At 38.0% G+C, this 26,734-nt stretch overlaps 1 protein-coding gene across 3 annotated transcripts in view; it reads right to left on the bottom strand.

Annotated features, from left to right (window-relative positions):
* PLXDC2 (plexin domain containing 2) overlaps positions 1–26,734 on the bottom strand; it is a 414,339-nt gene that overhangs the window by 193,013 nt on the left and 194,592 nt on the right. For 2 of the 3 annotated variants that reach the window (XM_081558807.1, XM_081558808.1), the window contains exon 4: positions 3,705–3,851. The exons of the other annotated variant lie outside the window; for it this stretch is intronic. In XM_081558807.1, coding sequence (XP_081414933.1) covers positions 3,705–3,851 — 147 coding nt within the window. The remainder of the gene's footprint in view (positions 1–3,704; positions 3,852–26,734) is intronic. 3 annotated transcript variants of the gene reach the window in all.

The raw sequence follows: 26,734 nt of genomic DNA, 5'->3' as shown, positions 1-26,734 counted from the left end.
CACGTGAAGAATGTGAATTAAATGATAAGTTTTACTCTGACAGCATAACAGTATTGTGGATGGGAGAAAAGAGACAACTGTTACTCTATGTCCAACATTCCTCCTTTTCTAGAAAATTAGTCTAAGATCCCCAAATATTGTTCAGACCACACTTATAAATGATAGTGGTGAAGGGGATAATATTCTTTAAAAAGTTATGTTTCCAGGTCAGACACACCTGTTTCTTCCTCTGACCCACTGGGAGGAAGCTGGGAAGGGCGGCCTTCCCAGTTTGCAGCTCTCTGACTTCCTTTCCCTTTGCCCAGGGCTGGGCTAGTTAACCAGCTGGCCCTTGAGTCTCCCCGAGGCTAGATCTTCCTTAGATCTTCCTGTTCTCTTCTTTTGTCTAATTGGCTGACAGAAAGGATGCCCTGGATATGCAAATTTCATCGTTTGGTATTAAGACTTAAGAAACTCCCTTCTTCCCTTAGAGGTTAAACTTAAGTCCTATTTCCAGCCAAACTACCAGAGGGGGCCTGCATGCTAAGTCGCTTCAGTTGTGTCCATCTTTGTGAGCCCCTGGACTGTAGCCTACCAGGCTCTGCTGTCCACGGGATCCTCCAGGCAAGAATATAGGAGTGGGTTGCCATTCCCTACTCTAGGGGAATCTTCCTGACCCCAGGATCGAACCTGCATCTCTTACTTCTCCTGCATTGGCAGGCAGGTTCTTTACCACTAGCGCCACTTGGGAAGTCCACCAGAAAGCTCTGCATCAAGGATTTTGATGATTATATCAGGAACCTAATCTATGAAGTGGATCACTGTTTCCCATTTGCTGTTTTCCCTCAGGGTTAAGCCTCTCAATAATATCACAAAGAGGAGAGTAGCTGTGGCTGAGTGTCTGTGTTGTGTGTGTGGAGACGGGTGGGGGAAGAGGGTGTATGTGGGATCGTTGAGTCCCTGGCCATAACACTACCTTAACACTGCAATTCTGTCATTACCTCTAAAACCTGATTCTACTCCAAGACTGGCATAATAGAGATGGAGTGAAGAGAACAAGGCAGGATTGGAAAGATGAGCAGCCCAATGGAAGAAATAGTGAAACATGGATCACTGTCGACAATTTGGAAATCTTCAAACAAATATGTAACAATCATACTTCTGAAAGAAAGAATGTAGGAAACTTTTATAAAATATTCTAGTAAGTAAATTTGTAGGTTCCAAGATATAAAACTATTTGAATGAAAAAGTCTAAATGGCAAATTTTTACTGAAAAAAAGTAACTAAATGATATTATCAACTTTATTGTTATAAACTGAATTTATTAATATGTACCTGGATGTGAATGCTTGTGTGTGTGTGTGTGTGTGTGTGTGTGTGTGTTCTGTTGGTGGTGATAGGGAAAGTGGATTCAGGACTAATTTCTAGCAGGAAGAAATTCTTGATAATGGTTTATACTCTCTCGGAAAACCAATGGCACAGTAGCTAAAATAAAGGTTTCTATCAATGATATATATTTAAAAATCAATGCATGGAGCACCAGATAAGTTTCAAGCTCAAGTCTTTCCATTTGTGTCTTAGCCAATCTTTGGTGTTCAAACCAACAATGTCACTCTCACAATATAGTAAGAAAAAATTAGATATTTATATCATCATATTTTTTCTTGAAACTATCAGAAAGTTGTTACGAGGTAACCAAACTCTATTCCAAAGAGAAAAAAAAACTTCTTTAACGAAAGACAGGACACATGAACTACCTCCCCTGTGGAAGAACACAGGAGAAAGTCTAAGAAGCTAGCATTTTAACTGATGAACTTTTTCCTTTGCTTATAGACATCGCTCTCACAGTGGCTGACACCAGAACTAGGTCATATTCTGGAATCTCCATGTGGATATGCCAATGTTCAAGCTCTTATAAAGTATATATTATATTATTAGGGACTACGATATAGTGGGAAGATTGTCAAATGCAATACATTCCTGAAAAACATGGTCTTAATCCAATCTTTCTCATTTTCTCTTCTTTTGAAGATATGTTCTAAGCCAGACCATGAATCATTTCTGAATCCGTCATCTTCTCTGAGACTGCTTGAATATGCAAAGGAAAAGGAATGATGTAATTTAGCAAGGGGAGGTGGCTACTTCACCTGCTGTGAGCTTCAGTGAAGCATCATGATACAATTAATTTCCATTTTAACTATTAGAAATTGATCTCCTGATAAAGGTACATCTACATATACACGGTGAAGGCTGTTGGCCAACATTTTTGATATCTTACATTTATCGTATCAATGCCTCTTTAAATCAGATCAGCCATTACTCTATTAGTTCTATCTTTGTGTCAATAATATCTGGCAATTGCACTTGAAAAGCTAAAGTTATTTTGTTTTCTCTGCACATCTTTCTCAACTGAACAGGACATTGCTTCACTGATAGTAAGACCACCACTGTAATCAGTGGCAATGAAACTAAACAACTTTTGAAACGTTAAATCAGGAATCATCTTTGACAAATGATTATCAAAGAATATTCTGAGAACCAAGAGTGGTAACTTTTACACATACATTTGAACGAGGGACTGATGCCTAGGTTCGCACCTGAGTCACACCACTTACTAGCACTTACTAGCATGAGAACCTTAGAGAGACTGGTTATTCCAAGGTTAAGTTCTCCTATCTGCAATACCTAGATGGTAAATGATATTTAAATTATAGAACTGTTGTGAAAACCAGAAAAGCTGGGCTTCCTAGGTGGTTCAGTGGTTAAAAATCTGCCTGCCAAGACAAGGACATGAGTTTGATCCCTGGTCCAGGAAGATGCCCCATGCCACAAGGCAACAAAACCCATATGCCACAATTACTGAGCCCCAGCTCAAGAGCCTGTGCTCTGCAACAAGAGAAGCCCCTGCAATGAGAAGCCTTCACACCACACCTACGGAGTCTCCCCAGCTCTCCACAACTGAAGAAAAGCCCATGCACAGAAACAAAAACCCAGCAGAGCCACAAATAAAGAAATAAAAATTTTTTAGAAAGCTAATCCATGTAAGCATTCAACCTGACACAGAGAACACGGTATCAGTGACCATGTAAGCTAAGGGAGACACGCTTTAATATCTCCTGTCCTCCCCACTGTATAGATGCAGAAACTGTGCCTCAAAAGAACTAAATTACCTGTTTAAGGAACCACCACTAGTAAGTGATTGAAGCTTGGGCTTGAGGTACGTTTGGAGCCTTCTAGATTTAATTAATTATTTTCTTTTACATTAAACTTCTTCACTTACGACATGTAATTTAGTCTACATGTGTTATTTGAATTATGAATGTGTCTAGTTAAATCATCTTCAGACCAAGAGTAATAAACTCATATAAAATGGAAGATTGTGAATTAATGTAATTGTATTAAAAATGTTATCTAAATGCATGGATTACAAGAAAACTGAAAAGTATCAAGATAAATCTCAACTTTGAATACAATATGCAACTCATTCTACTTACTGGAGAAATCAGTGGATAATTAATTAACTAATGGTTACATTAATAGTGGCTTCTCAAACTAATTCTTTATCATATTCCACAACATCTTATCTGTAATTAGTAATCTAAATTGCAAATGCAGAACTAAATATACTTGAAAAGTGATCACAACAAACAATGTCAGTATGTCAGGTAAAGTAAAAATTTTTTCAAAGCAGAAAAAAAAGAAATTCAAAATGTCAGAGCACTTACTGCAGCCTGCCGATGAGTATTGGACAGTATTCCGTGAATCTTCACTTTGTCCTTTTCCATTTGGTCTATGTTCACCCACAAATCCCGGCTGGCAGAATCAGATGGACCATATATCCGAGATATATAGTAATTATGATCTGTGTCCTCCTGTAATGATAGAAAATAATGCACATCAAGAACACAGACAATACAGATGGACTTGAGGGTATTGTACTAGGTGAAATGTCAGCAAGAGAAAGATAAATATCAAAGACCTTGTGGTATCACCTATATGTGGAATCTAAAAAAGCCAAACTCATAGAAACAGATGAGAATGGTGGTGATAAGGGGCTGGAGGGGGTAAAATGGGGAGATGCTGGTCAAAGGAATACAAACTTACATTAATAACTTGATTTGTTCTGGGGATCTAATGCACAGCATCAGTGATTGTAACTAAAAATACTATACTGTAGAGTAACTATATGCAGGTCAAGAAGCAACAGTTAGAACTGGACATGGAACAACAGACTGGTTCCAAATCGGGAAAGAAGTACATCAAGGCTGTATAGTGTCACCCTGTTTGTTTAACTTATATGCAGAGTACATCATGAGAAATGTTGGGCTGGATGAAACCCAAGCTGGAATCAAGAGTGCCAGGAGAAATATCAATAACCTCAGATATGCAGACGACACCACCCTTATGGCAGAAAGAAGAACTAAAGAGCCTCTTGATGAAAGTGAAAGAGGAGAGTAAAAAAGTTGGCTTAAAGCTCAATATTCAGAAAACTAAGATTGTGGCATACGGTCCCATCACTTCATGGCAGATAGATCGGGAAACAATGGAAACAGTTTCAGACTTTATTTTTTTGGGCTCCAAAATCACCGCAGATGGTGGCTGCAGCCATGAAATTAAAAGACGCTTACACCTTGGAAGAAAAGCTATGGCCAACCTAGACAGCATATTAAAAAGCAGAGACATTACTTTACCAACAAAGGTCCATCTAGTCAAGGCTATGGTTTTTCCAGTAGTCATGTATGGATGTGAGAGTTGGGCTATAAAGAAAGCTGAGCGCCGAAGAATTGATGCTTTTGAACTGTGGTGTTGGAGAAGACTCTTGAGTCCCTTGGATTGCAAGGAGATCCAACCAGTCTATCCTAAAGGAAATCAGTCCTGATTATTCATTGGAAAGACTGATGCTGAAGCTAAAACTCCAATAGTTTGACCACCTGATGTGAAGAACTGACTCACTGGAAAACACCCTGATGCTGGGAAAGATTGAAGGCGGGAGGAGGAGGGGACAACAGAGGATGAGATAGATGGTTGGATGGCATCACCAATTTAATGGACATGAGTTTGAGCAAACTCCGGGAGTTGGTGATGGACAGGGAGGCCTGGCGTCCTGCAGTCCATGGGGTCGCAAACAGTCAGACACAACTGAATGACTGAACTGAACTGAACTGAGAGTAACTATATAGTAACTTTTCCAGTAGTCATGTATGGATGTGAGAGTTGGACCATAAAGAAGGCTGAGTGCTGAAGGATTGATGCTTTTGAACTGTGGTGTTGGAGAAGACTCTAGAGAGTCCCATGGACTGCAAGGAGATCAAACCAGTCAATCCTAAAGGAAATCAATCCTGAATATTTATTGGAAGGACTGATGCTGAAGCTGAAGCTCCAATACTTTGGCCACCTGATGTGAAAAGCTGGCTCATCAGAAAAGACCCTGACACTGGGAAAGATTGAAGGCAGGAGGAGAAGGAGATGACAGAGGATGAGATGGTGGGATGGCAACACTGACTCAATGGACATGAGATTGAGCAAGCTCTGGGAGATGGTGAAGGACAGGGAAGCCTGGCATTCTGCAGTCCATGTGGTTACAAAGAGTTGGACACAGCTAAGTGACTGAATAACAATATAGTAACTTGAAAGTTGCTAAGACTGTAGATCTTAGAAGTTATCACCACTAAAAAAGAAATGGTAATAGTGTGACATGTTGGAGATGTTGTCCATGGGATTTTCCAGGCAAGAGTACTGGAGTTGATTGCCATTGCCTTCTCCAGCTAATGCTATATGTAAGTGTATCAAATCAGCATGTTGTATTCCTTAAACTTACACCATGTTACATATCAATTACATCTCAATAAAGGTAGGAAAAAAAGAGAAACATTTATTTTTTTTTTCAGAACCTACTCAGTACTAGCTAAATTTGCCTAAAGCATTTTACTTTCTAATTTGGAAGATAAAAAAAAATACATTTTACTTATGACCTTGGCGGCTTGAAATTTCTCCATTTCATCAGTTTATTTTGCTCTTTCCCTAGAGTTGTTTAAACACCATTTTTACCCTAAAATTGTTGTGTCAGAATTGTGGCAAGCAAAGATCGAGGTAATCATATTTGGCTCTTCCTATAAGCTTTGTGTTGATTCTGACTGCTATTTAAAATAATACCTCTAAGATGAACCTACTTGTAGCATTTTTTTTTTTCTTTTTCAGGTGAATTTAGTGCTACATTCAATGTTTATCTTCACATCAGTTAAATTTTTAATGCTTTTATTGTCCTAGGATCAACAAATATTTTTCTTTGTTCTGACTCCCTTTTAAAAAGAAAAACCTTTAAATCATTATACATCAAACTTACATAATTTACAGAGTTATATATAGAGTTTTGGGCTTCCCAGGTGGTCCTAGGGGTAAAAACCCTGCCTCCCAATGCAGGAGACTCAAGTGACATGGGCTCAATCCTTGGCTTGGGGAGACTGCCCTGGAGGAGAAAACAGCAACCCACTCTAGTATTCTTGCCTGGGAAATCCGATGGACAAAGGAGCCTGGCGGGCTACAGTTCATGGGGGTCGCAAAGAGTTGGACATGACTGAGTGACTTCACTTTCACTTTCAAGGAAAGTGAATTAGATTTTTAAAATATAAAAGTAATAAGCCTCTTTAGAATAAACTGTTACATAAAAACAAAACTTAAAGGCTAATGAACAATCTGTGTACAATGGTCTTTCCTAAACCAGTAATGTTAGGTTTCTCTCTATTTGCTGCTGCCTAAACAAAAAATGTCACTTTTGATATTCAGTTCAGTTTAGTCACACACACACACACACTCTTTGCAACCCCATGGACTGCAGCACCCCAGGCTTCCCTGTCAATCACCAACTCCTGGAGCCTATTCAAACTCATGTCCATCGAGTCGGTGATGCCATCCAACCATTTCATCCTCCATCATCCCCTTCTCCTCCTGCTTTCAATCTTTCCCAGCATCATGGTCTTTTCTAATGAGTCAGTTCTTCACAACAGATAGCCAAAGTATTGGAGTTTCAGCTTCAGCATCAGTCCTTCCAGTGACTGTTCAGGACTGATTTCCTTTAGGATGGACTGGTTGGATCTCCTTGCAGTCCAAGGGACTCTCAAGAGTCTTCGCCAACAGCACAGTTCAAAAGCATCAGTTATTCTGCACTCAGCTTTCTTTATAGCCCAACTCCCACATCCATACATGACTACTGGCAAAGCCATAGCTTTGACTAGACAGACCTTTGTTGGTAAAGTAATGTCTCTGCTTTTTAATATGCTGTCTAGGTTGGCCATAGCTTTTCTTCCAAGGAGCAAGCATCTTTTAATTTCATGGCTGCAGTCACCATCTGCAGTAATTTTGGAGCCCAGAAAAATAAAGTCTGTCACTGTTTCCATTGTTTCCCCATTTATTTGCCATGAAGTGATGGGACCAGATGCCATGATCTTAGTTTTCTGAATGTTGAGTTTTAAGCCAACTTTTTTACTCTCCTCTTTCATTTTCATCAAGAGGGTCTTTAGTTCTTCTTCACTTTCTACCATAAGGGTGATGTCATCTGCATATCTGAGGTTATTGATATTTCTCCCAGCAATCTCGATTCCAGCTTGTGCTTCATCCAGTCCAGCATTTTGCATGATGTACTCTGCATATAAGTTAAATAAGCAGGGTGACAATATATAGTCTTGTCGTATTCCTTTCCCGATTTGGAACCAGTCTGTTGTTCCATGTCCAGTTCTAACTGTTGCTTTTTGACCTGCATGCAGATTTCTCAGGAGGCAGGTCAGGTATTCTGGTATTCCCATCTCTTGAAGAATTGTCCACAGTTTGTTGTGATCCACACAGTCAAAGGCTTTGGCGTAGTCGATAAAGCAAAAGTAGATGTTTTTCTGGAACTAGTCTTTTCTAAAAACGTGAACTATAGTTACTATTAAGTGACAACAAATTCAAACTTCTCCTTTTAAAGTAGGATTTGGCCCTGCTTTCATTGAATGATCCTAGAAATTGAGTTTTCTAGACAGTATATTAAAAAATTTAGACAGCATATTAAAAAGCAGAGATATTACTTTGCCAACAAAGGCCCGTCTAGTTAAAGCTATGGTTTTTGCAGTAGTAATGTATGGATGTGAGAGTTGGACCATAAACAAACCTGAGCAATGAAGAATTGATGCTTTTGAACTGCGGTGTTGGAGAAGACTCTTGAGAGTCCCTTGGACTGCAAGGAGATCCAACCAGTCCATCCTAAAGGAAATCAGTCCTGAATATTCATCAGAAGGACTGATGCTGAAGCTGAAACTCCAATACTTTGGCCACCTGATGTGAAGAAGTGACTCATTTGAAAAGACCCTGACACTGGGAAAGATTGAAGGCAGGAGGAGAAGGGGACAACAGAGGATAAGATGGTTGGATAGCATCACTGACTTGATGGACATGAGTTGGAGCAAGCTTTGGGAGTTGGTGATGGGCAGGGAGGCCTGGCATGCTACATACAGTCCATAGAGTCGCAAAGAGTTGGACACCATTGTGCAACTGAACTGAACTGGCTGAGAAATTGAGATAATACATCCTTCCTTATAATGTGAGTTGGTGAATTCTACTTTTACTTGAATTTTCACTATTGATATCAATATGGTACCGGTCACAAAACCTTTATTTTTCTTGTTTCTCACTCATTGAATATTTACATGCTTTAAGAAGCATTTTTGCTGAGGAATACTCAGTAAAATCATATTATTCTTGACTAATTTGAATCATAATTAGGTTTTTTGTTGTTTATTTTCTCATGAAATGTAATTGTGCTTATCAATTTGAGGAGTCTCTAAACAGAACATATTTGCAAACACTCAGGTATATATAAGATGAATGGTTAGTGAATAGAGGGTCTATGATTTGAATAATGAAATTTGGGATAGATTTTATCTAATGCATTTATTATTTAAGTGCTAATTATATAAAATATAATTATCCTTGAGATCCAGTCTAAATAAGAATCCCATGTACCTTTTCTTCAGTGTCATATATGTGGTACTACATAAAGGAAAGGAATATGGTAAGCAATATTCTAAATAGATTTTGCTTCATGACTAAAAGAAAAAATATGACCCCAAGTGTAAATCTTGAGAAATGTGATTAAATGTTAACAGTAAATTAAAAAAATAAATCCTCGGAAAATCTCCAGTTAAACTCTATGTATCATATACAAATTACACGTATACCCATGATGAAAGATATAGTGCAGCAGAGAAGAAGAAAAAAGGAAACACAAAGAAAAGTAGGAATAAGAGTCTGCAACTCAAAGGAGCTTCTATCTGAATGATTTTCTGGCCCTCCCTTCCAGAAGGTGACGACATGGATGGCTCGGGTTCTAGGAGAGTAACAAGCTTTGTGGTTGTGCTTCAACTCCTTCCCATTGTCTGGGGAAGCTTTCAGTGGTGAGTCCTTTCTTGGCTTGGGCACAAGTCCTTCTACAAGTGTCATACTTCTGGCAACAATGGCTGGTTGTCAGGATGAGCATATAACCTAAGAAAGACCAGTTAGTGAGACACCCAGGGAACTATGCAGAGAGGAGATAATTTCCCTGATTCTGAATGTTGAGATGTGTAGGTGTGAGACTTGGAACTACTGCCACCATTTTGCTACCAAGGGGGAACCTCGCCTGAAGATAAAGCAAACACAGATAAGGACAGAACCATAAGCCCATAAGTAATGCAAAGAAACAGCCAGATCTCTAACCAGTATACCTAAGTGGACCAGCTCCTAGACTTGTTCAACCACTTAGATGAATCATTAAATCTCTTGTATTGTTAAAGCACCTTGAGTTGAGTTATTATCAACCAAAAGAATCCTGACAAACAAGTTTTCTTAACTTGCATGAAAAGAGACTTAAGCAGTGTTGAATAAGACAACCTTATCTACAGATTTATAGATCTGGATAACAAACATCTCCCACTCATATCTCATATTCCATCAAATCACAGAGAAGGAATGAAAACTTGTATCTAACCTGCCAGAAATCATCAAGTCTGAATAACAAATGATAATGACTGATTTAAGTTTTCAATGAATGGTACAAAAGAGTGGTTTTGAAGAAAATATTCAATGAGTTTAAATTTAAAAATTAATTTTTCTTCCTAGTCCTCGTATTTTTACAGAGCTCAGCATCATTGAGGTCAGAGATAAAATCTTTATATGAGTTATGTAACAGATTTTATGATAGTGCCAAATTCTTATATAATTGCCAAATAGATATTTTCTTCAATATTACAAACTTTCAGTATAGAGTTCAGTATAATTGTTGCAATCAACATATATAAAATGACTTTGGTATTTATTTCCTTTAACTTCTAAGTCTTTGTAACAAATCAAGACATAATCTTGAAGTTAACATAAAGAATAAGAGTATCGTTATGCGAAACAATGGACTTGCTGCAGAAATATACATTTTTGGTCTGTAATCAGTAATTATAATTACTGATATGGCTATGCGAACATACATTTACATTTTCACTTAAATTGGAGCTTCTCAAAACAATATCATATCTTTGAAAATACTGAAAGCTAAAGCCTTTTGACTTCTTGGTGTTTGCCTTCTATAGCCCAAGCTTGCCAGGTTGTCATGGCAACTTCTATTCAAAGAGGAAGACAGTTTATTGTTTACCTAGGAATTTAGAGACAGAAGTTGTTAAATTCCTGGGAGAGGTGTTTGGCTCAGCTATTCAGGAACGCCATAAACTAGATGTCTCAAAAATATGACATCTTAGCACTACTAAATTATTCAAACCACATCTTGTCCTTTATAGGAGTAATGGTACTTAAAGCTTTGCCAAAAGCCACTTCAGGCATGAAGATATTCCTGTTCTGCTCAAAAGCAAACGATTTCTAACATCATAGAAAATAAAACAAAACACCACTGTGATATGCCTACTTGCCAATTCATTTAGGAAACCAACTGTTACTGAAAGTGGATGGCACAGTAGGTAGCTATAAATCCTATAAATCCATGCTTTTCAGACATGTCTGGAACTGTGCAGCTGTAAACAGAGGACATACACCAAAAATACAGAGAAGACATCTTTGTAACTATAGCCTAACCATTTGGCAACAATCAGTTCACTCAATTCCTAACCCAAGTGTGGTCTTCTCTTGTGTCATAGCTATTAAGTTGATTTTATGTTAAGTAATTTTTATGGATGCCTCATATTGCCTTATGTGGTAATAGCATTTGAACTCTAAATTCATTTCATTAAGAATTATTTTTAAAAATCAAGAGTATATTGTATGAACACCACTGTGCTAGTCATTTGAAATATACAGATTCATAGAATATAGCCAAAGATCTTAGGTAAAGTTATTTAGCATTTAATGTATTGGTTACCTTTCAAAGATAGTTTCATAATAAGTAAAGAAATATTATAATTTGAATGGTTCTGCCAGGTGTTAATCTACACCAAATTATGTTATATTCTTATGTTAATGATTTCACAAGGGTCATATAGTATATTTAAAGGTAAAGCCATTTTTAAATATTACTTGTGTATATAAACCTCTTCAAAAACAATAAGTAACAAAGTGATATAAATAATCATGAATAATCAATTTAAAAAATTATGTTGATATAAGAAACCAAAAGGATATGAGCAAATTACAAAAGGAGGAAGAGAGTGAGCTGACAATTACAAAGGAAAAAATTACAAGAGATGAAATCATTAGTAGAAACAAGAGCAGAATAAGTGTGTGTGTGTGTGCGCTGAGTCCCTCAGTGATGTCCAACTCTCTGCAAACTCCATGGACTGTAGCTCACCAGGCTCCTCTGTCCATGGGATTTTTGCAGGCAAAAATACTGGAGTGGGTTTCTATTTCCTGCTCCAGGAGATCTTCCTAACCCAGGGATCAAACCTATTTCTGCAGCATCTCCTGCATTGGCAGGCAGATTCTTTACCACTGAGCCATCTGGAAAGCCCAACAAAAGCAAAATAAATGTGATTAATTACTGCTGCTGCTGCTGCTAAGTCGCTTCAGTCGTGTCCGACTCTGTGCGACCCCATAGACAGCAGTCCACCAGGCTCCTCTGTCCCTGGGATTCTCCAGGCAAGTACTGGTCAGGACATAGCAAAAAGTCTTGAGAAACAAACAATGAAATGGAAAAGAAGAATGAAGTATATATATATATATATATATATATATAAAAGAATGATAATCAAATTATTTTAAAATGACATATACTTTTAAACTATATATTTTAAAACAACTTGATATACATATACACATGTATATATCCACACACTTAGTTGACTTAGACAAGTCTCTTTAATTATGTTAGAATAATTTTTTCTGAGATAAAGACTTGAATCACATACTATGTCCCAAGTAAATTTGCAATATAATTTTGAATATTAAGAAATATGGTGAAATTTCTCTTAAGTTAAAAAAGAGAATCAGAAATCTTATACATATCTAGCAAGACAAATTGAGTCATCTATAAAGAGTAAAAAACTTTGGATAGGCTGATACTTCTCCATTATTTTCAGTGGAAACAATGGCTGTATAATGTGAGAGAAGGAAGTTGAGATTCAAAGAATTTTTGCCTGAGTTGTAATCTAATTATAAAGGCAACACACATATTTGTAATACCCACAAATACAGGGGAATATTAACCAAGATTTTCACATCCAGGTTCCTCTGTCCATGGGATTCTCTAGGCAAGCATACTGGAGTGGGTGGCCATGCCTTTCTCCAGGGGATCTTCCTGATCCAGGAATCAAATCCTCATCTCTTATGTCTCCTGAATTGGGAGGTGGGTTCTTTACCACTAGTGCCACCTGGGCAGTCCTTTCTCAAAAATGGAACACCTAATTATACAACCATTTCAACTGAGGAGTGAATCAAACATGGTCACAAGAATAGAGAAGCTGTTATATTAGTTATTTCTAGATGATGGGATTTGGAGAGTGTTTTTCCCCCTTAATCTGTGTTACTGAATTATTGAATTTTTTAAATAAACATTACATGTAACCATTTACTTTTTTTTTACATAAAATAATAACAAATCCTTGAAGATGCTTCAAAGTATTAATTGTTGATTATTTGGAATCAAATTACCAAAATATATCAAGAGAGACAAGACTACAATGTTACATACAGATCATATAGAATATCTATAATAAGTACCCTGAAATAAGTACCCTGCTTAAAGAAGACTCCTTTAACACACTATAAATTAGATAATCATACTCAGCGAAGAGCTTCAAGGTCAATAACTTTAAATTGCCCTGTGAAAAAGCCAAGATATAAATTTTCTTTAAACCTTTTCTTTGAAATACTGGTTTTAACAACCTAATTGATATAGAGTGAAATTTTTTTCACTACTTAAGGGGAATGAAATCAGCATTAATAGAAACATGAAAATAGTCATTTCTACTAAATTTTGAAGGAGAGGTTGCTTAGAGTTTGAATCTGTATAAAATGAATTTATGTTTTAAGCATTTTAGACAAGTATTACTAAATTATCTCTCTTCCCTCATTATGCAGAAATCATTTGTTTCCTGTGCATAAGATACAACATATTGTAGTGAGAAACATTTTGACAGAAAATACAGGAGGTAATGCTGAAGAATTCTTCAATGGTACAGCTTCATCTTGGCAATGGCTATAATTCTATCAAGAGACTTTTCCTTTTTAAAAATTGGAATACAGTTGCCTTACAATGGTGTGTTAGTCTCTGTTGTCTGAAGTGACTCAGCCATACGCATACATATATCCCTTCCCTCTCGGACCTCCCTCCTCTGTCTCCCCAGCCCACCCATCTGGGTCATCACAGGGCACAGAGCTGAGCTTCCTGTACTATTACACAACAGCTTCCCACTAGCTATTTTACACATAGCAGTGTAGATATGCCAACCCCAATCTCCCAGTTCGTCCCACCCTCTCCTTCCCCTGCTGTGTCCACATGTGCATTCTCTAGGTCTGTGTCTCTATCCGTGCCTTGCAAACAGGTTCATATGTATCATTTTTCTAGATTCTGCATATATGTGTTAATATACGGTATTTGTTTTCCTCTTTCCGACACTCCCAAATTCCTTGTCTGAGAGACTTTTAATGAGTTGCTTGTGCTTTCCTTTTAGTTATTTATCCTAGTATAATCTGCTGGCTTGTTTCCAGGAATGTTATGAAGGATCTCAAAAAGAGGCAGTAGGCTGAGACCTGGCTACATTCTGACCAAGTCACAGGCAGAGGATGGAAGGCAGGGAAAGCTGGCAGGAGGAAAACATGATGTGGACTACAGCATTAAACTTGAAGGCAGGTGATCTGCTCCCTAGTTCTCACACACTTGGTCACTAATATATTCTGTCAGTTCAGTGAGGTCAATTACACCTTCAGTTCATTTCAGTGGACTGAAAGTGTGAACTTCCCTGGGCTTATAATCCTTCTTTGGCCAGAAGTAAAATCACACAGAGGATGGCAGGGGTCCTGGACCTACAGGTACTGCTCAGTTGATCTTCCGGGAGAATTGAAGACACCATTAGACAGGAGTAGATACAGGGAAAGAGAGGTGGATGAAAAATCCACAGTAACCTCCACTTTTCCCAGCTACATTACAAGAAGGTGACCTACAGGAAATGTAGTATAGAAGGATAGTTAGGTCACGTGAGCGTTTCTATTAATAAAAAGCCAGTGAGAGGATTTAGCTTTCTGTCACTGGGTTGCCAAAGAACCAACATATTGGACCAACATATTTAAACACATTTGAAAAGCATATGAACAGAATATAAAGAATTATTAAATTAACCCCATACAATTTCACCACGATAGGGACAATTCCGTATTATCTTCCAATAGCCTTTGATATACATCATCAAGTACTATACCACTACCCTTTTTCAGACACTCTGAACAATTAATTACACAGGAAAAAATTCAATTTAACGTTATGGTGTTAGAAGAATTAAAATCAATTCTCTGTCTCCTGTTGATTATATCAGATCATTGCATCAGTTCTCATTATGCATATCTTTTACATATTTTCAGTTTCTCACAGATTCCTTTACCATTTCTCTAAGAGTTTTTACCTACTTGATCTATTTGCAGTGTGGTCTATCTCCCTAGAAATCTTGTCCAGACTCTTTAATTTATCAGTTCTTCACAAGAGTTTAGTTAAATGACATCCAAGAATGTAAGATTAGGTGTGTGTGTGTGTGTGTTGTGTGTATGTGAATTTATTGTGCAGTCAGCTTACTATGTGACACAAAAAAATATGGGATCCTAGCAATATTTCCATTATAAAATATTTTTCATTTTCCCAGTAACAATTTCTCTTAAATGAGATCATGTCTCATGCTATGTAGAGAGAGGTAAAGTATATGGCCAAACAAGGATAATACATTCATTTATGATCTTTCAAGATAATAACAAAAACAAAGCTCCATAATTCAGTTAAGTGGCTGCCTAGCTCTCCAGGCATTTTGGAATGTGTTGGTATGTGTTTGTGGTGACTCATTTATTAAATGAAACAAATAGCATTTTCTATCTGGATATGTTAATAGTATACATTTATCTGCTCCTGGTAGAAACCTTTAACCTTTGGAAGAATAAACTTGGGAGAGCGCTCCCAGTCTTAGAAGGGTTGAAAAAGAATATAGCAGAGAGAGAATCTGAGTGAATTAACATCTCAATTTACCTTTTATAAATACAAGTAAGTGAAGCCAAATCAAAGGCCACTTAAGAGATGCACTGGCAATTTACACGGAACCTCTGAAAGCTCCAAAAAAAAAAAAAAACTACAGAAAAAACTTATGCATGGAAAAATTTTAAAAATATGTAGGAGATTTCTAGTTAAAAAGCACAAAATTAGCATTACAATAACATAGCTCAATGGAGATTTTGGTTGAAGTACAGTTTTTGTCTCTAAATAGCCACTGTAAGTTCTGGACATTATTCTCCGTAAGAAATTGAACTAGGTGTCTCTTAAAATGCCTTTCAGGTCCCAAGATCCTAAAACCACAAGAAAAATGGGAAGACAGCTAGGGATGAATCAGAAGACTTTGGTGATACCCACCAAAAGAAATACAAGTGTGCAGTTTGAAGAGAAGGCACAGGTCTCTAGTTACAGTAACTGGATAGTATAGCACCATTTCAATAGGTCACTAACCATCTTTGTTGGTAAGTTGTAGACTGGCCCCAAGATTGGAGGCAACTTAACAGACTTTTTGCAAGGAGTGTAGGAATCCCTGGGGACACCACGTGTTATCTGTGCAAACTGAAAAAAAATTACACGTCTTGTATTTGTATGCATTATTTTTTAATTTGTATTTGTATGCATTTTTTAAATGCACAATATATCATGATGCATAAAATGTGTGATCATTTGATAGTATCACTGAATTTCTCTATAATTCTTGGTGTATTTTTCTCATCAATTGCAAGAAATAAAAACAATGGTGTGAGGGACCTCAAAATGTTCTGATAATCAGAAAAAACCATCATAATTTAAAAGTATGAACACTTCTATTCTAGATGTAGCATTCATGCTAGGGCGGGAAATGGGGCACTATAAACATACTGTCTTAGTCTGCTCAAGCTGCTGTAACAAAGACCATAGACTAGCTTAAACAACAAAAATTTATTTTTCACAGTTTTGGATTCTGGGAAGACTAAGATCAAAGTTCTGGCTGATGTGGTTTTTGTGAATGCTGTCTTCCTGGCTTGTAGATGACTGCCTTCTTGCTATGTTCTCAAATGGCCGAGAGAAAGTTCTTTAGTGTCTTCCTCTCCTCTTATAAGGGCTTCCCTGGTATCTCAGATGGTAAAGAATCTGTCTGCAATGTGGGAGACCCAGGTTCAATCCCTGGGTTGGGAAGATCTCCTGGCGAAGGGAATGGCAACCCACTTCAGTATTCTTGCCTGGAGAATGCCATGGACAGAGGAACCTGGCAGGCTACAGTCCATGGGGTCACAAAGAGTTGGACATGACTGAGTGACTATCACTTCACCTCACTTCTCCTCTTATAAGGACATCAATCCCATTGGATTAGGGCTGCACCCTTAATGACCTTATTTAAATCTTAACTACCTCGTAATGGCCCTATTGCCAAGTACTGGGCGATACTTAGGCGATACTTGGCCTTATTGCCAAAAGTTCATTCAGGTTTGCCCATATGATGTGACAGGATAACCTGAACGAACTTTTTGGCCAACCCAATATAACCAGGTGGGGATTAGGGCTTCAACCTATGAATTTAGGGAAGACAGAATCCAGTCCATAGCACATACAGATAGTTCGTTTATAACTTTGGATTTGTAAAAAAAAAAAAAATCCCTAAATTTAATACCTTTGAAAATTCATGTCATTTTCTAGTATTAATCAAAATTGCCACCCAAGCTTTCTCAAATAGGAGGGCTTTTTGAAAATTCATACAGTTCCCTGTCTTGGCCTATTTCTTAGAAAAAAAAATTGAGAAATAACTACTATTTATATTTTTACAAGAATTATGGAAAAATTTACACTAGAGCAATTCCTAAAAATTATAACTCAGTTGACAGTTTTCATATAACGAACATTTGTGGAAGGGCTGGGTAATTTCCTCCTATGAACTGACCGATCTTTTCATTTCTAAGGTAACTGTTACAGTCCCCAAACTATACAGTCTGGTATTTCAAATGACAAATATTAATATAATTATTCAGCTTTTTTTCATATTATTATACCTTTCATGTCAAAGAATAAAATTTTCTGTGTCTTCTTTTCAACCTCTCATATCTTAAAAAAAAACTTGAGACATTTTATATTCTTATGCTGCTAACCCTTACTGAAGCATGAATTCTCCTCAAACATCAGAGATCACCTGCAGTCCATAATTAACAGAGTGAGCAGTGCTCTATAGCTGCTAATATTTGAGAACAATTTTCACAAATAGTGTCCACCCCTGAACAAAATCCACCTTTTTACCAAATTTCATATAATTGCCTTGCCATTTTTATTATCAAAATATTTCTCTAAAAGAAAAAGCATAGAAAGTATAGCAATCAAAGAAACTAATTTCATCATTAGTAGTATATATCATATTATGCTAGTAAAGAGAAGCACCAGGATATTTAACCTAACTATGTTTGTGAGAATACTGCTGGCTGTTACAGAAAATTTGGTATCCAATTCTATCAGTTATCTAGCTACAGGGAATGACAATTACCTCTAAATAAAATTATATTTATGTCATTGGAATTTTGGAATTATATTTGAAAACCTAACATTAGGACAGATAAAAAGGATATGTTACTTGGGTAATTATTTCAAATTTCTAAATTTGGTAAAACAACAGATAATTCTTCACAATGTCTCCATTTATTTAAATATATTTTTAAACCCTCTCCATCACAATTTTCACATCTTTCACAATAAAATTTTTTAAAAAAATAATTGATAATATATCTCATATTATTTTAGTTTTTCTTACTTGCAAATTTTATAGCACTGGTTTTGAGGCAAAATTAGTATGTGGAAAATGGAACAAAAATTAGGAGAAAATACAGCTTTGAAGCAAATTGTATATGTATTTGGTCTATGATAAACATACTTTACAAAACTGTTAAACCCAATAAAACATGAAAAGAGCTATGTTGCTTGGTAAACTAGAAATAAATAGATATACTCTCATACCTGGAACGACAAAATGACAGAAAAATAGTCACTTACTTTCTGTGTTTCAGCAGCCCCTTATGAACTTGTCTGACCAAGCTTCTAGTATCTCATATTGAATTAGAGTTTTATATTCTCTACATATTGAATTCATTTGCTCTATCTTTGCCATCTATTATTAGACTTTAGCTAGTAGGTCTTTGTTTTAGACGTTTTACTTTAAAACTAAGTAAATGTTAATCACATATTTATGAAAGCTGGTTAATAAGTGTAGCTAACTCTCATGAGTACAAATTCTCAGCCTGGCACATAATATGCATTATGCATATAATCTTTACAAGTCAATGAATTGCATGGATACTAAAGTTCAGAAACACCAACTAAGTGGCTTGGTATCACATAAAACCCAGGGATATAAAAAAAAAAAAAGTCCTACATCTTTCCAACGTCTATGTTCTTTCCACTTCTAAAATGCCTGTTAGGTATTAAATTCTTTTGGGACCTCAACAAGTATTACCTTTGGTCAAATTGCTTTCATGAGGCTAGTGCTCAGGCCTTCTGTACTAGCTCTCTCACAGGTCTCCCTGCTTCTCATCTTGGTTCTCTTTAGTTTATTCTCTACAAAGTAGAGTAATCCTTTTAAAAGAAATCCTTTTAAAGCAGAAATCTGATCATATCCCTCTCCTGCTCTAACGAGATTTCCCTTCACACTTTAGAATAAAACCCAAAGTCCTGACAAACACTGGAGCCATCCCTTCCCCTCCATCTTCCCCATCCCACACCTCACCAACTCTGCTAGCTCTCCGGTTGCCCCATGAGCACACATTGCACCCCAACGCCATACTGTGCACCCCAATGCCATACTGTGCACCCCAATGCCATACTGTGCACCCAAACGCCATACTGTGCACGTGGTCTTTTATGCACCTCTCCTAGTCTGTCATGCTTTATTTCTAAGTCTGCTTTAATTTCCTTTGTAACTTTTATCTTTGGACTTAAAAATCTTTTACTGCCCCCCTGTTTAAAATCTATTTTATTGGGTTCACTGCTGTATTCTAAATAGTAAATATTGGTACATCATACTCAGTATTATGCAGGTTTTAGACTTTCTTTATATTTTTCAAACCTAGTTACTTTGGCCTTATTACCTCCTAAGAAAAGATATTACAGTGGTTAATTCTTCTTAATAGCAAGGTACAAGTAAAAAATCATATACAAACCAATCTAATTTACTTATATATTTTATTCACTATTCAGTTTATTAATCTTGAAATTTCCATGATCTATGACAACCCTCCCCCCACTAACCCTCTACAAGCTACTTCTAGCAGGAGTTATTGCTGGATAACCAACAATCCTCACGTGGCTTGAAACAACCATTCTTTTGTTCAGGATTCAGTTAAGGTGAGCCTGGGTGCAGCTCGGCATTGCTTCTGTGTCAGCTGGGTTCACTGCTGGTTTGTGGCCAGTTCTCATGTCAGTTGGTTCCACATGGACTTGGCCACACGTTTAGGGTCTTTACCTCATTGCGCCATCTCAAGCCCAAGGAGAGCAGACTGGGCTTATTCCTAAACTGAGAGAATCCAAGCAAGTAAGGGTGGAGGCTGCAAGCATCTGGAGGCATTGCTCAGAAGGAGTTCAACGTCACATCTGCCTCATCATTTGATCAGAACAAGTTACAAAGTTGTCCGGGGTACCTCTTCATGGGATAAACTGCAGGAATTTGCGGTCATTTTTAAAATCCATTCAGGTATGACCTAGATCAAATCCCTTATGAGTATACAGTGGAAGTAACAAATAGATTTAAGAGACTAGACCTGATAGACAGAATGCCTGATGAACTATGGACAGAGGTTCGTGACATTGTACAGGAGACAGGGATCAAGAAAATCCCCATGGAAAGGAAATGCAAAAAAGCAAAATGGCTGTCTGAGGAGGCCTTACAGATAGCATGGAAGAGAAGACAAGCGCAAAGCAAAGGAGAAAAGGAAAGATATTCCCATCTGAATGCAGAGTTCCAAAGAATAGCAAGGAGAGATAAGAAAGCCTTCCTCAGTGATCAGTACAAACAAATAGAGGAAAACAACAGATTGGAAAAGACTAGAGATCTCTTCAAGAAAATTAGAGATACCAAAGGAACATTTCATGCAAAGATAGGCTCAATAAAGGACAGAAATGGTATGGACCTAACAGAAGCAGAAGATATTAAGAAGAGGTGGAAAAAATACACAGAAGAACTGTACAAAAAAGATCTTCATGACCCAGATAATCACGATGGTGTGATCACTCACCTAGAGCCAGACATCCTGGAATGTGAAGTCAAGTGGGCCTTAGAAAGCATCACTATGAACAAAGCTAGTGGAGGTGATGGAATTCCAGTTGAGCTATTTCAAATCCTCAAAGGTGATGCTGTGAAAGTGCTGCACTTGATATGCCAGCAAATTTGGAAAACTCAGCAGTGGCCACAGGACTGGAAATGGTCAATTTTCGTTCCAATCCCAAAGAAAGGCAATGCAAGAGAATGCTCAAACTACCGCACAATTGCACTCATCTCACACGCTAGCAAAGTAATGCTCAAATTCTCCAAGCCAGGCTTCAGCAATACGTGGACCGTGAACTTCCAGATGTTCAAGCTGGTTTTAGAAAAGGCAGAGGAACCAGAGATCAAATTGCCAATATCTGCTGGATCATCGAAAAAGCAAGAGAGTTCCAGAAAACATCTATTTCTGCTTTATTGACTATGCCAAAGCCTTTGACTGTGTGGATCACAATAAAATGTGGAAAATTCTGAAAGAGATGGGAATACCAGACGATCTGACCTGTTTCCTGAGAAATCTGTATGCAGGTCAGGAAGCAACAGTTAGAACTGGACATGGAACAACAGACTGGTTCCAAATAGGAAAAGGAGTACGTCAAGGCTGTATATTGTCACCCTGCTTATTTAACTTATATGCAGAGTACATCATGAGAAACGCTGGGCTGGAAGAAACACAAGCTGGAATCAAGATTGCCGGGAGAAATATCAATAACCTCAGATATGCGGATGACACCACCCTTATGGCAGAAAGTGAAGAAGAACTAAAGAGCCTCTTGATGAAGGTGAAAGTGGAGAGTGAAAAAGTTGGCTTAAGGCTCAACGTTCAGAAAACTAAGATCATGGCATCTGGTCCCATCACTTCATGGGAAATAGATGGGGAAACAGTGGAAACAGTGTCAGACTTTATTTTTTTGGGCTCCAGAATCACTGCTGATGGTGACTGCAGCCATGATATTAAAAGACGCTTACCCCTTGGAAGGAAGGTTATGGCCAATCTAGATAGCATATTTAAAAGCAGAGGCATTACTTTGCCAACAAAAGTCCGTCTAGTCAAGGCTATGGTTTTTCCAGTGATCATGTATGGATGTGAGAGTTGGATGGTGAAGAAAGCTGAGCACCGAAGAATTGATGCTTTTGAACTATGGTGTTGGAGAAGACTCTTGAGAGTCCCTTGGACTGCAAGGAGATCCAATCAATCCATCATAAAAGAGATCAATCCTGGGTGTTCATTGGAAGGTCTGATGTTGAAGCTGAAACTCCAATACTTTGGCCACCTCATGCGAAGGGTTGACTCATTGGAAAAGACCCTAATGCTGGGTAGGATTGGGGGTGGGAAGAGAAGGGGATGACAGAGGATGAGATGGTTGGATGGCATCACCGACTCGATGGACATGGGTTTGGGTATATTCCAGGAGTTGGTGATGGACAGAGAGGCCTGGTGTGCTGTGATGCATGGGGTCGCAAAGAGTCGGACACAACTGAGCGATTGAACTGAACTTAACCCATCATGCCATGCAAATTTTCTGTGCCTGAATAGTTAAGCTGTTTTGCTAAGTATACATAAAGTTACTTTAACTATACTATTTCCACTTCGCTGAGAAACCATTTTGACAATACCTATGGGCAGCTTCAATTAAAAAAATCTGTATTTGCTTTTCATTTAGCATAGAGGTACTTTCAAGAATGTAACTCTTCCTACTGCTTTCTAAATACAAATTTTAAAACTCCATTTGAAATGATAAATTCTTCCAGGATTCCATTTTAGAAGATGGAAAATCTTGGTGCAAACTCACTTAACTCAAGGTAGCTGATGCACAGGTCAGAGAAGGGCAGAGCCAAGGCAGAGAGGCTGCAGTCGTTTCATGAGCCATTAAAAATAAATAAGCAAGAGGAAAAACATGATCTGCTGAGGTTTTGTTTTAAAATTACCAGTTCTAGATTCAAACAAATATTTTCACAATATGGTTTTTGCTGACTTTGCAGAGAGATTCCCTCTCAGATCTATAAAGCTGGTATTTATATTTTGCAATCAAACTATAAGATAGTGAGGAGAGATTTTATTACAGTGCAGTCTGAGAAGCAGGCTTTCCTTTTTTGCTTCTGTCTTACAAAATCACACAGGGGAAAATCAGTGTTATGAGCTTCTCACTTTCCTAAGAACTAGCTGGAAAGGCTGCCAGAAAAATGCATGGAGGTCAAATATTCAAGAGAACATAGTCTAATGTAGAAGGTGCTATAAAATGGCCTATTTATTTACAACCCTTTCTTTTAGTTGTCACTCATACAAACTAACAAGTATTTATGTTTATGTATGTGGGAGGCCTTGAGCTGGCTGCTGTGAAGGGCAAAAGATGCTTAGGACACAGTTTTTGCTCTCCAGAAACCTGCAACAGACTGACATAATGCAGGCACTCGGATCTCCCTACTCCAGACCAGCAAAAGATAAGGGCTGTACTAATGGCAGAGTCAGTTCCATAAGCCTTCTCAGAAGGAGAAAATCTCACTCGGCTTTAGTGATAAAATATACGGTTCATAGAAGTCATGATAATTGACCTGGGCTTTAAAACATGAATTGAGAGGGTAATTCTCCTCAGAAGGACTGGTATGAGCCCAGGGGAATGAGCAACAAAGAAACTGGTATGAACACAGAAACTAACTGGAACAACACGGGAGGAATGTGAAGTGAGTGCAGTTAGATAGGTAGAACTTTGACGGTATAAACTATTAAACATCAGTCTAGAAAGTCTGAACTCGATTCTGCATAAAATGAGAGCCTTGCAAGTTTTAAGTGTAGACTTAGAAGAAACAATCTAGAAAATAGGATGGGCTGGAGAAGGAAGCTATTATAAGGATAAAGAATAAAAAAATTAACTAATTAATTAATTACTTTTTTAAAAAAAGAGTAAAAGAATCAAGAACAAAATCTTAACAGCTCAACCAGATGACTAAGAGAAAGAACAAAAGGGAAGAGGCTGTTGTGAGCAAGACTGAAGAATCCAACAGACTTGCCGGTATTCATGAGGGAGAAGAGCACTCAAAAATGACCCTGCTGAATTTAGTCAGGAAAACTAGGACCGCCTGGACAGCTGAGAGGAACGATGCCAGTTAACACATCATTAGAAATGCTAACAAACAAGTACAGGAAAATAAATATCACTGGTTCCCAGATACAGTGCATATACCGATGGTCACAGAATAAGGCCTGAGGAGTAAGCAGATGCTAACTGAGAAGCTCTCCCAAATTCAAGCTGGGCTTCCCAGATGGCTCAGTGGTAAGGAATACGTCCGCCAGTGCAGCAGACGTGTTGGGGTTGGGAAGATCCCCTGGAGAAGAAAATGGCAACCCACTCCAGTATTCCTGCCTGGGAAATCCCACGGACAGAGGAGCCTGGTGGGCTACAGTCCATGGGGTCGCAAAGAGCCAGACACAACTTAATGACTAAACAACAACAACTTCAACAACAAACAACCCATATGCAAGTAACAACTGTATTTCTTTCTCTCACTGAGTATTCAAATAAGTGCTCAAGGCAGAGGCAGGAGGAGTACAATGCCATGAGTTAATGAATGCCCTTGAACTGCAGCAGTAGTTCCCAAACTTGTCTGCACATTCGAATCAACTGGAGATAATCTACAAATTTCACAGCCTGGATCATATTCCAGACCAGTTAAGTCAGAATCAGGGCTGAACGCAGTGTAATCCAATGTGCAGACACAACTGGGAAACACTGAACCAGAGCAAACAGCACCCTATTAGCTGAAATTCCCAATACGCAACTGAACATGTTCTATATCTATATGATCATGCCAAAACCAAGACTTTAGAAATACATAAAAAATTCAACTTTTCTCCAGTGCATTTACCAGAATTTAAGAATTTTACTTTTTAAAACTTTGAGCTTAGCACTTTCCAAAGCACACACAGCAAGGTTTACATTCCAGAGAACCATAGGAATAATAAACAGCGCTTCATCTGTTTTTGAAATGATGATCCTTAAAGTTCCCAATAAAGATGGCTGAGTCCAGATTTCTATTCCTTAGTGGATATGACATCTGGAGAACTTCTGATTTCTCAGATCTGGAGCTTTCTGAACGTTTCATAGGTTGCATCTGTACATGTCCCAAACAGTATAAATTTGGAATCCTCATATCACGGGTTTGGATGAATTCATTAGACATACAATTTTATGTATTTTTTTCCCCCTCAGGTATACTAGCTTTGAAACAAGTGCAATGAATGTGCTGTATCACTTTGAGATATCAACACAATTTTAAAGATCATTAGTCTTGAAGCACGATCATCAGACTTTGCATAAACATGCAGTGCAAAGAATTAAGCTGCAGTAAATTGAATGTGACTGTTTGTTGTTCAGTGGCCAAGCTGTGTCTCTTTGCAACCCCACGGACGTAGCCCGCCAGGCTCCTCTATCCATGGGATTTCCCAGGTAAGACTACTGGGGTGGGTTGCCATTTCCTTCTCTAGGAGATCTTCCCCACCCAGGGATCATCTTCTGCTTGGCTGGTGCATTCTTTACCACTAAGCCACCTGGGAAGCCCTCCCGGATATAGTGGAGACTTTATATAACTTATGATGGCCTAGAGGTTTTTGGTTGCAAAAAACGCCAACAACGGTTTGCAAAACATGCAGAGAAATAACAGGCATAATTTTTAAAGCCAAAGAAGAAAAACAAAAAGATTGCCTTGAAAACGGAAAGTGATCATTTCCCACAGAATATTTCATGAAGCAATAAAATCATTTGCTGGTTAATCTTTTAAATGAAGGAGTTTTGGAAAGTGGCTACCTAAAAAAGAACCTGTTTACATACTTATCAAAGAATTTATGATAGAGACAAATACATGAGATCCACAGTAATGAATTCATAATACAGTGGTTCTCAAAGAATAAGATGTGAGAAAATGACAATAACTTAATGAGTTTTTTAAAATATACACTTGGTTATTCACCTATCATTACTCTAATATCATGTTCTATTTCTTGTTAATGCTTTCTTTTTCTGAAAAGATAGGTTTTGTAGATAATACATATTTTAAAATGCCATTAGTTTGCAAATGAAAACATTGAGTCTTTTTTTTTCCACTTTGGTTTTATGATATCTAAGTTCCAGACGCCACTGCCACAGTGCTTTTTCCCTTCCTCTTCAGAGGCAGATTACAACATCTTTAAAGAACCGAAAATATTGGTCATAAAACTGGTGAGCTAAAGCCTAGAGAATTTCTCATACTCGTCATACTCTGACAAAGCTAACTCACAAGGACTCTAGGAAGGTTAAGAGGTTTCCATCTTCAAACTCAGACTCCCCCCTCACCTCTAAAAGTGACAATAATGAATCCAGCATATGAGTATTTGCATGTGTTTACATTTCTTCCTCTTGGTACACAGCTCTAAAGAACTCCTAAGGTCACTCCGGTGCTTAAGAGTGGCTGAAGGGCTTTTGTGCAGGCACAGAGAGTGGCAGTCACCTCCTCAGAGCAGGGATGTGGGGGTGGCAGAGAGTATTTACATGGTACTGATCTTCTAATCCTTTTTCCAGAAACCAGCCTCTGAGAGTCCTCTGGGGATCAAGCTGTTCCTAGTACAAATAATGCACAGGAAGTACATTAGGCCCCAAAGAAATGCAGACTCCTTCACAGGGCTTTCAAAGATCTCTGGGCTTGGACTTGAGCTTCAGGTTCTCTTCCTGAGCCAGTCTCTCCCCACCCACCTTGGAACCATGGCCTTCCTTCAGTTCCTGGAATATAGCCACCTCCTCCCTACTCACCGCCTTCTCAAAATGCCACTTTTCCCATCTGGAATA

The sequence above is a fragment of the Giraffa tippelskirchi genome, chromosome 13 (genome assembly GCF_054371585.1).
Source record: "Giraffa tippelskirchi isolate mGirTip1 chromosome 13, T2T-mGirTip1v1.2.pri, whole genome shotgun sequence".
In the NCBI taxonomy this organism is placed as follows: domain Eukaryota; kingdom Metazoa; phylum Chordata; class Mammalia; order Artiodactyla; family Giraffidae; genus Giraffa; species Giraffa tippelskirchi.
The sequence above is the reverse complement of the archived record's forward strand: the minus strand, read 5'-3'. Positions and strand labels throughout refer to the sequence as shown.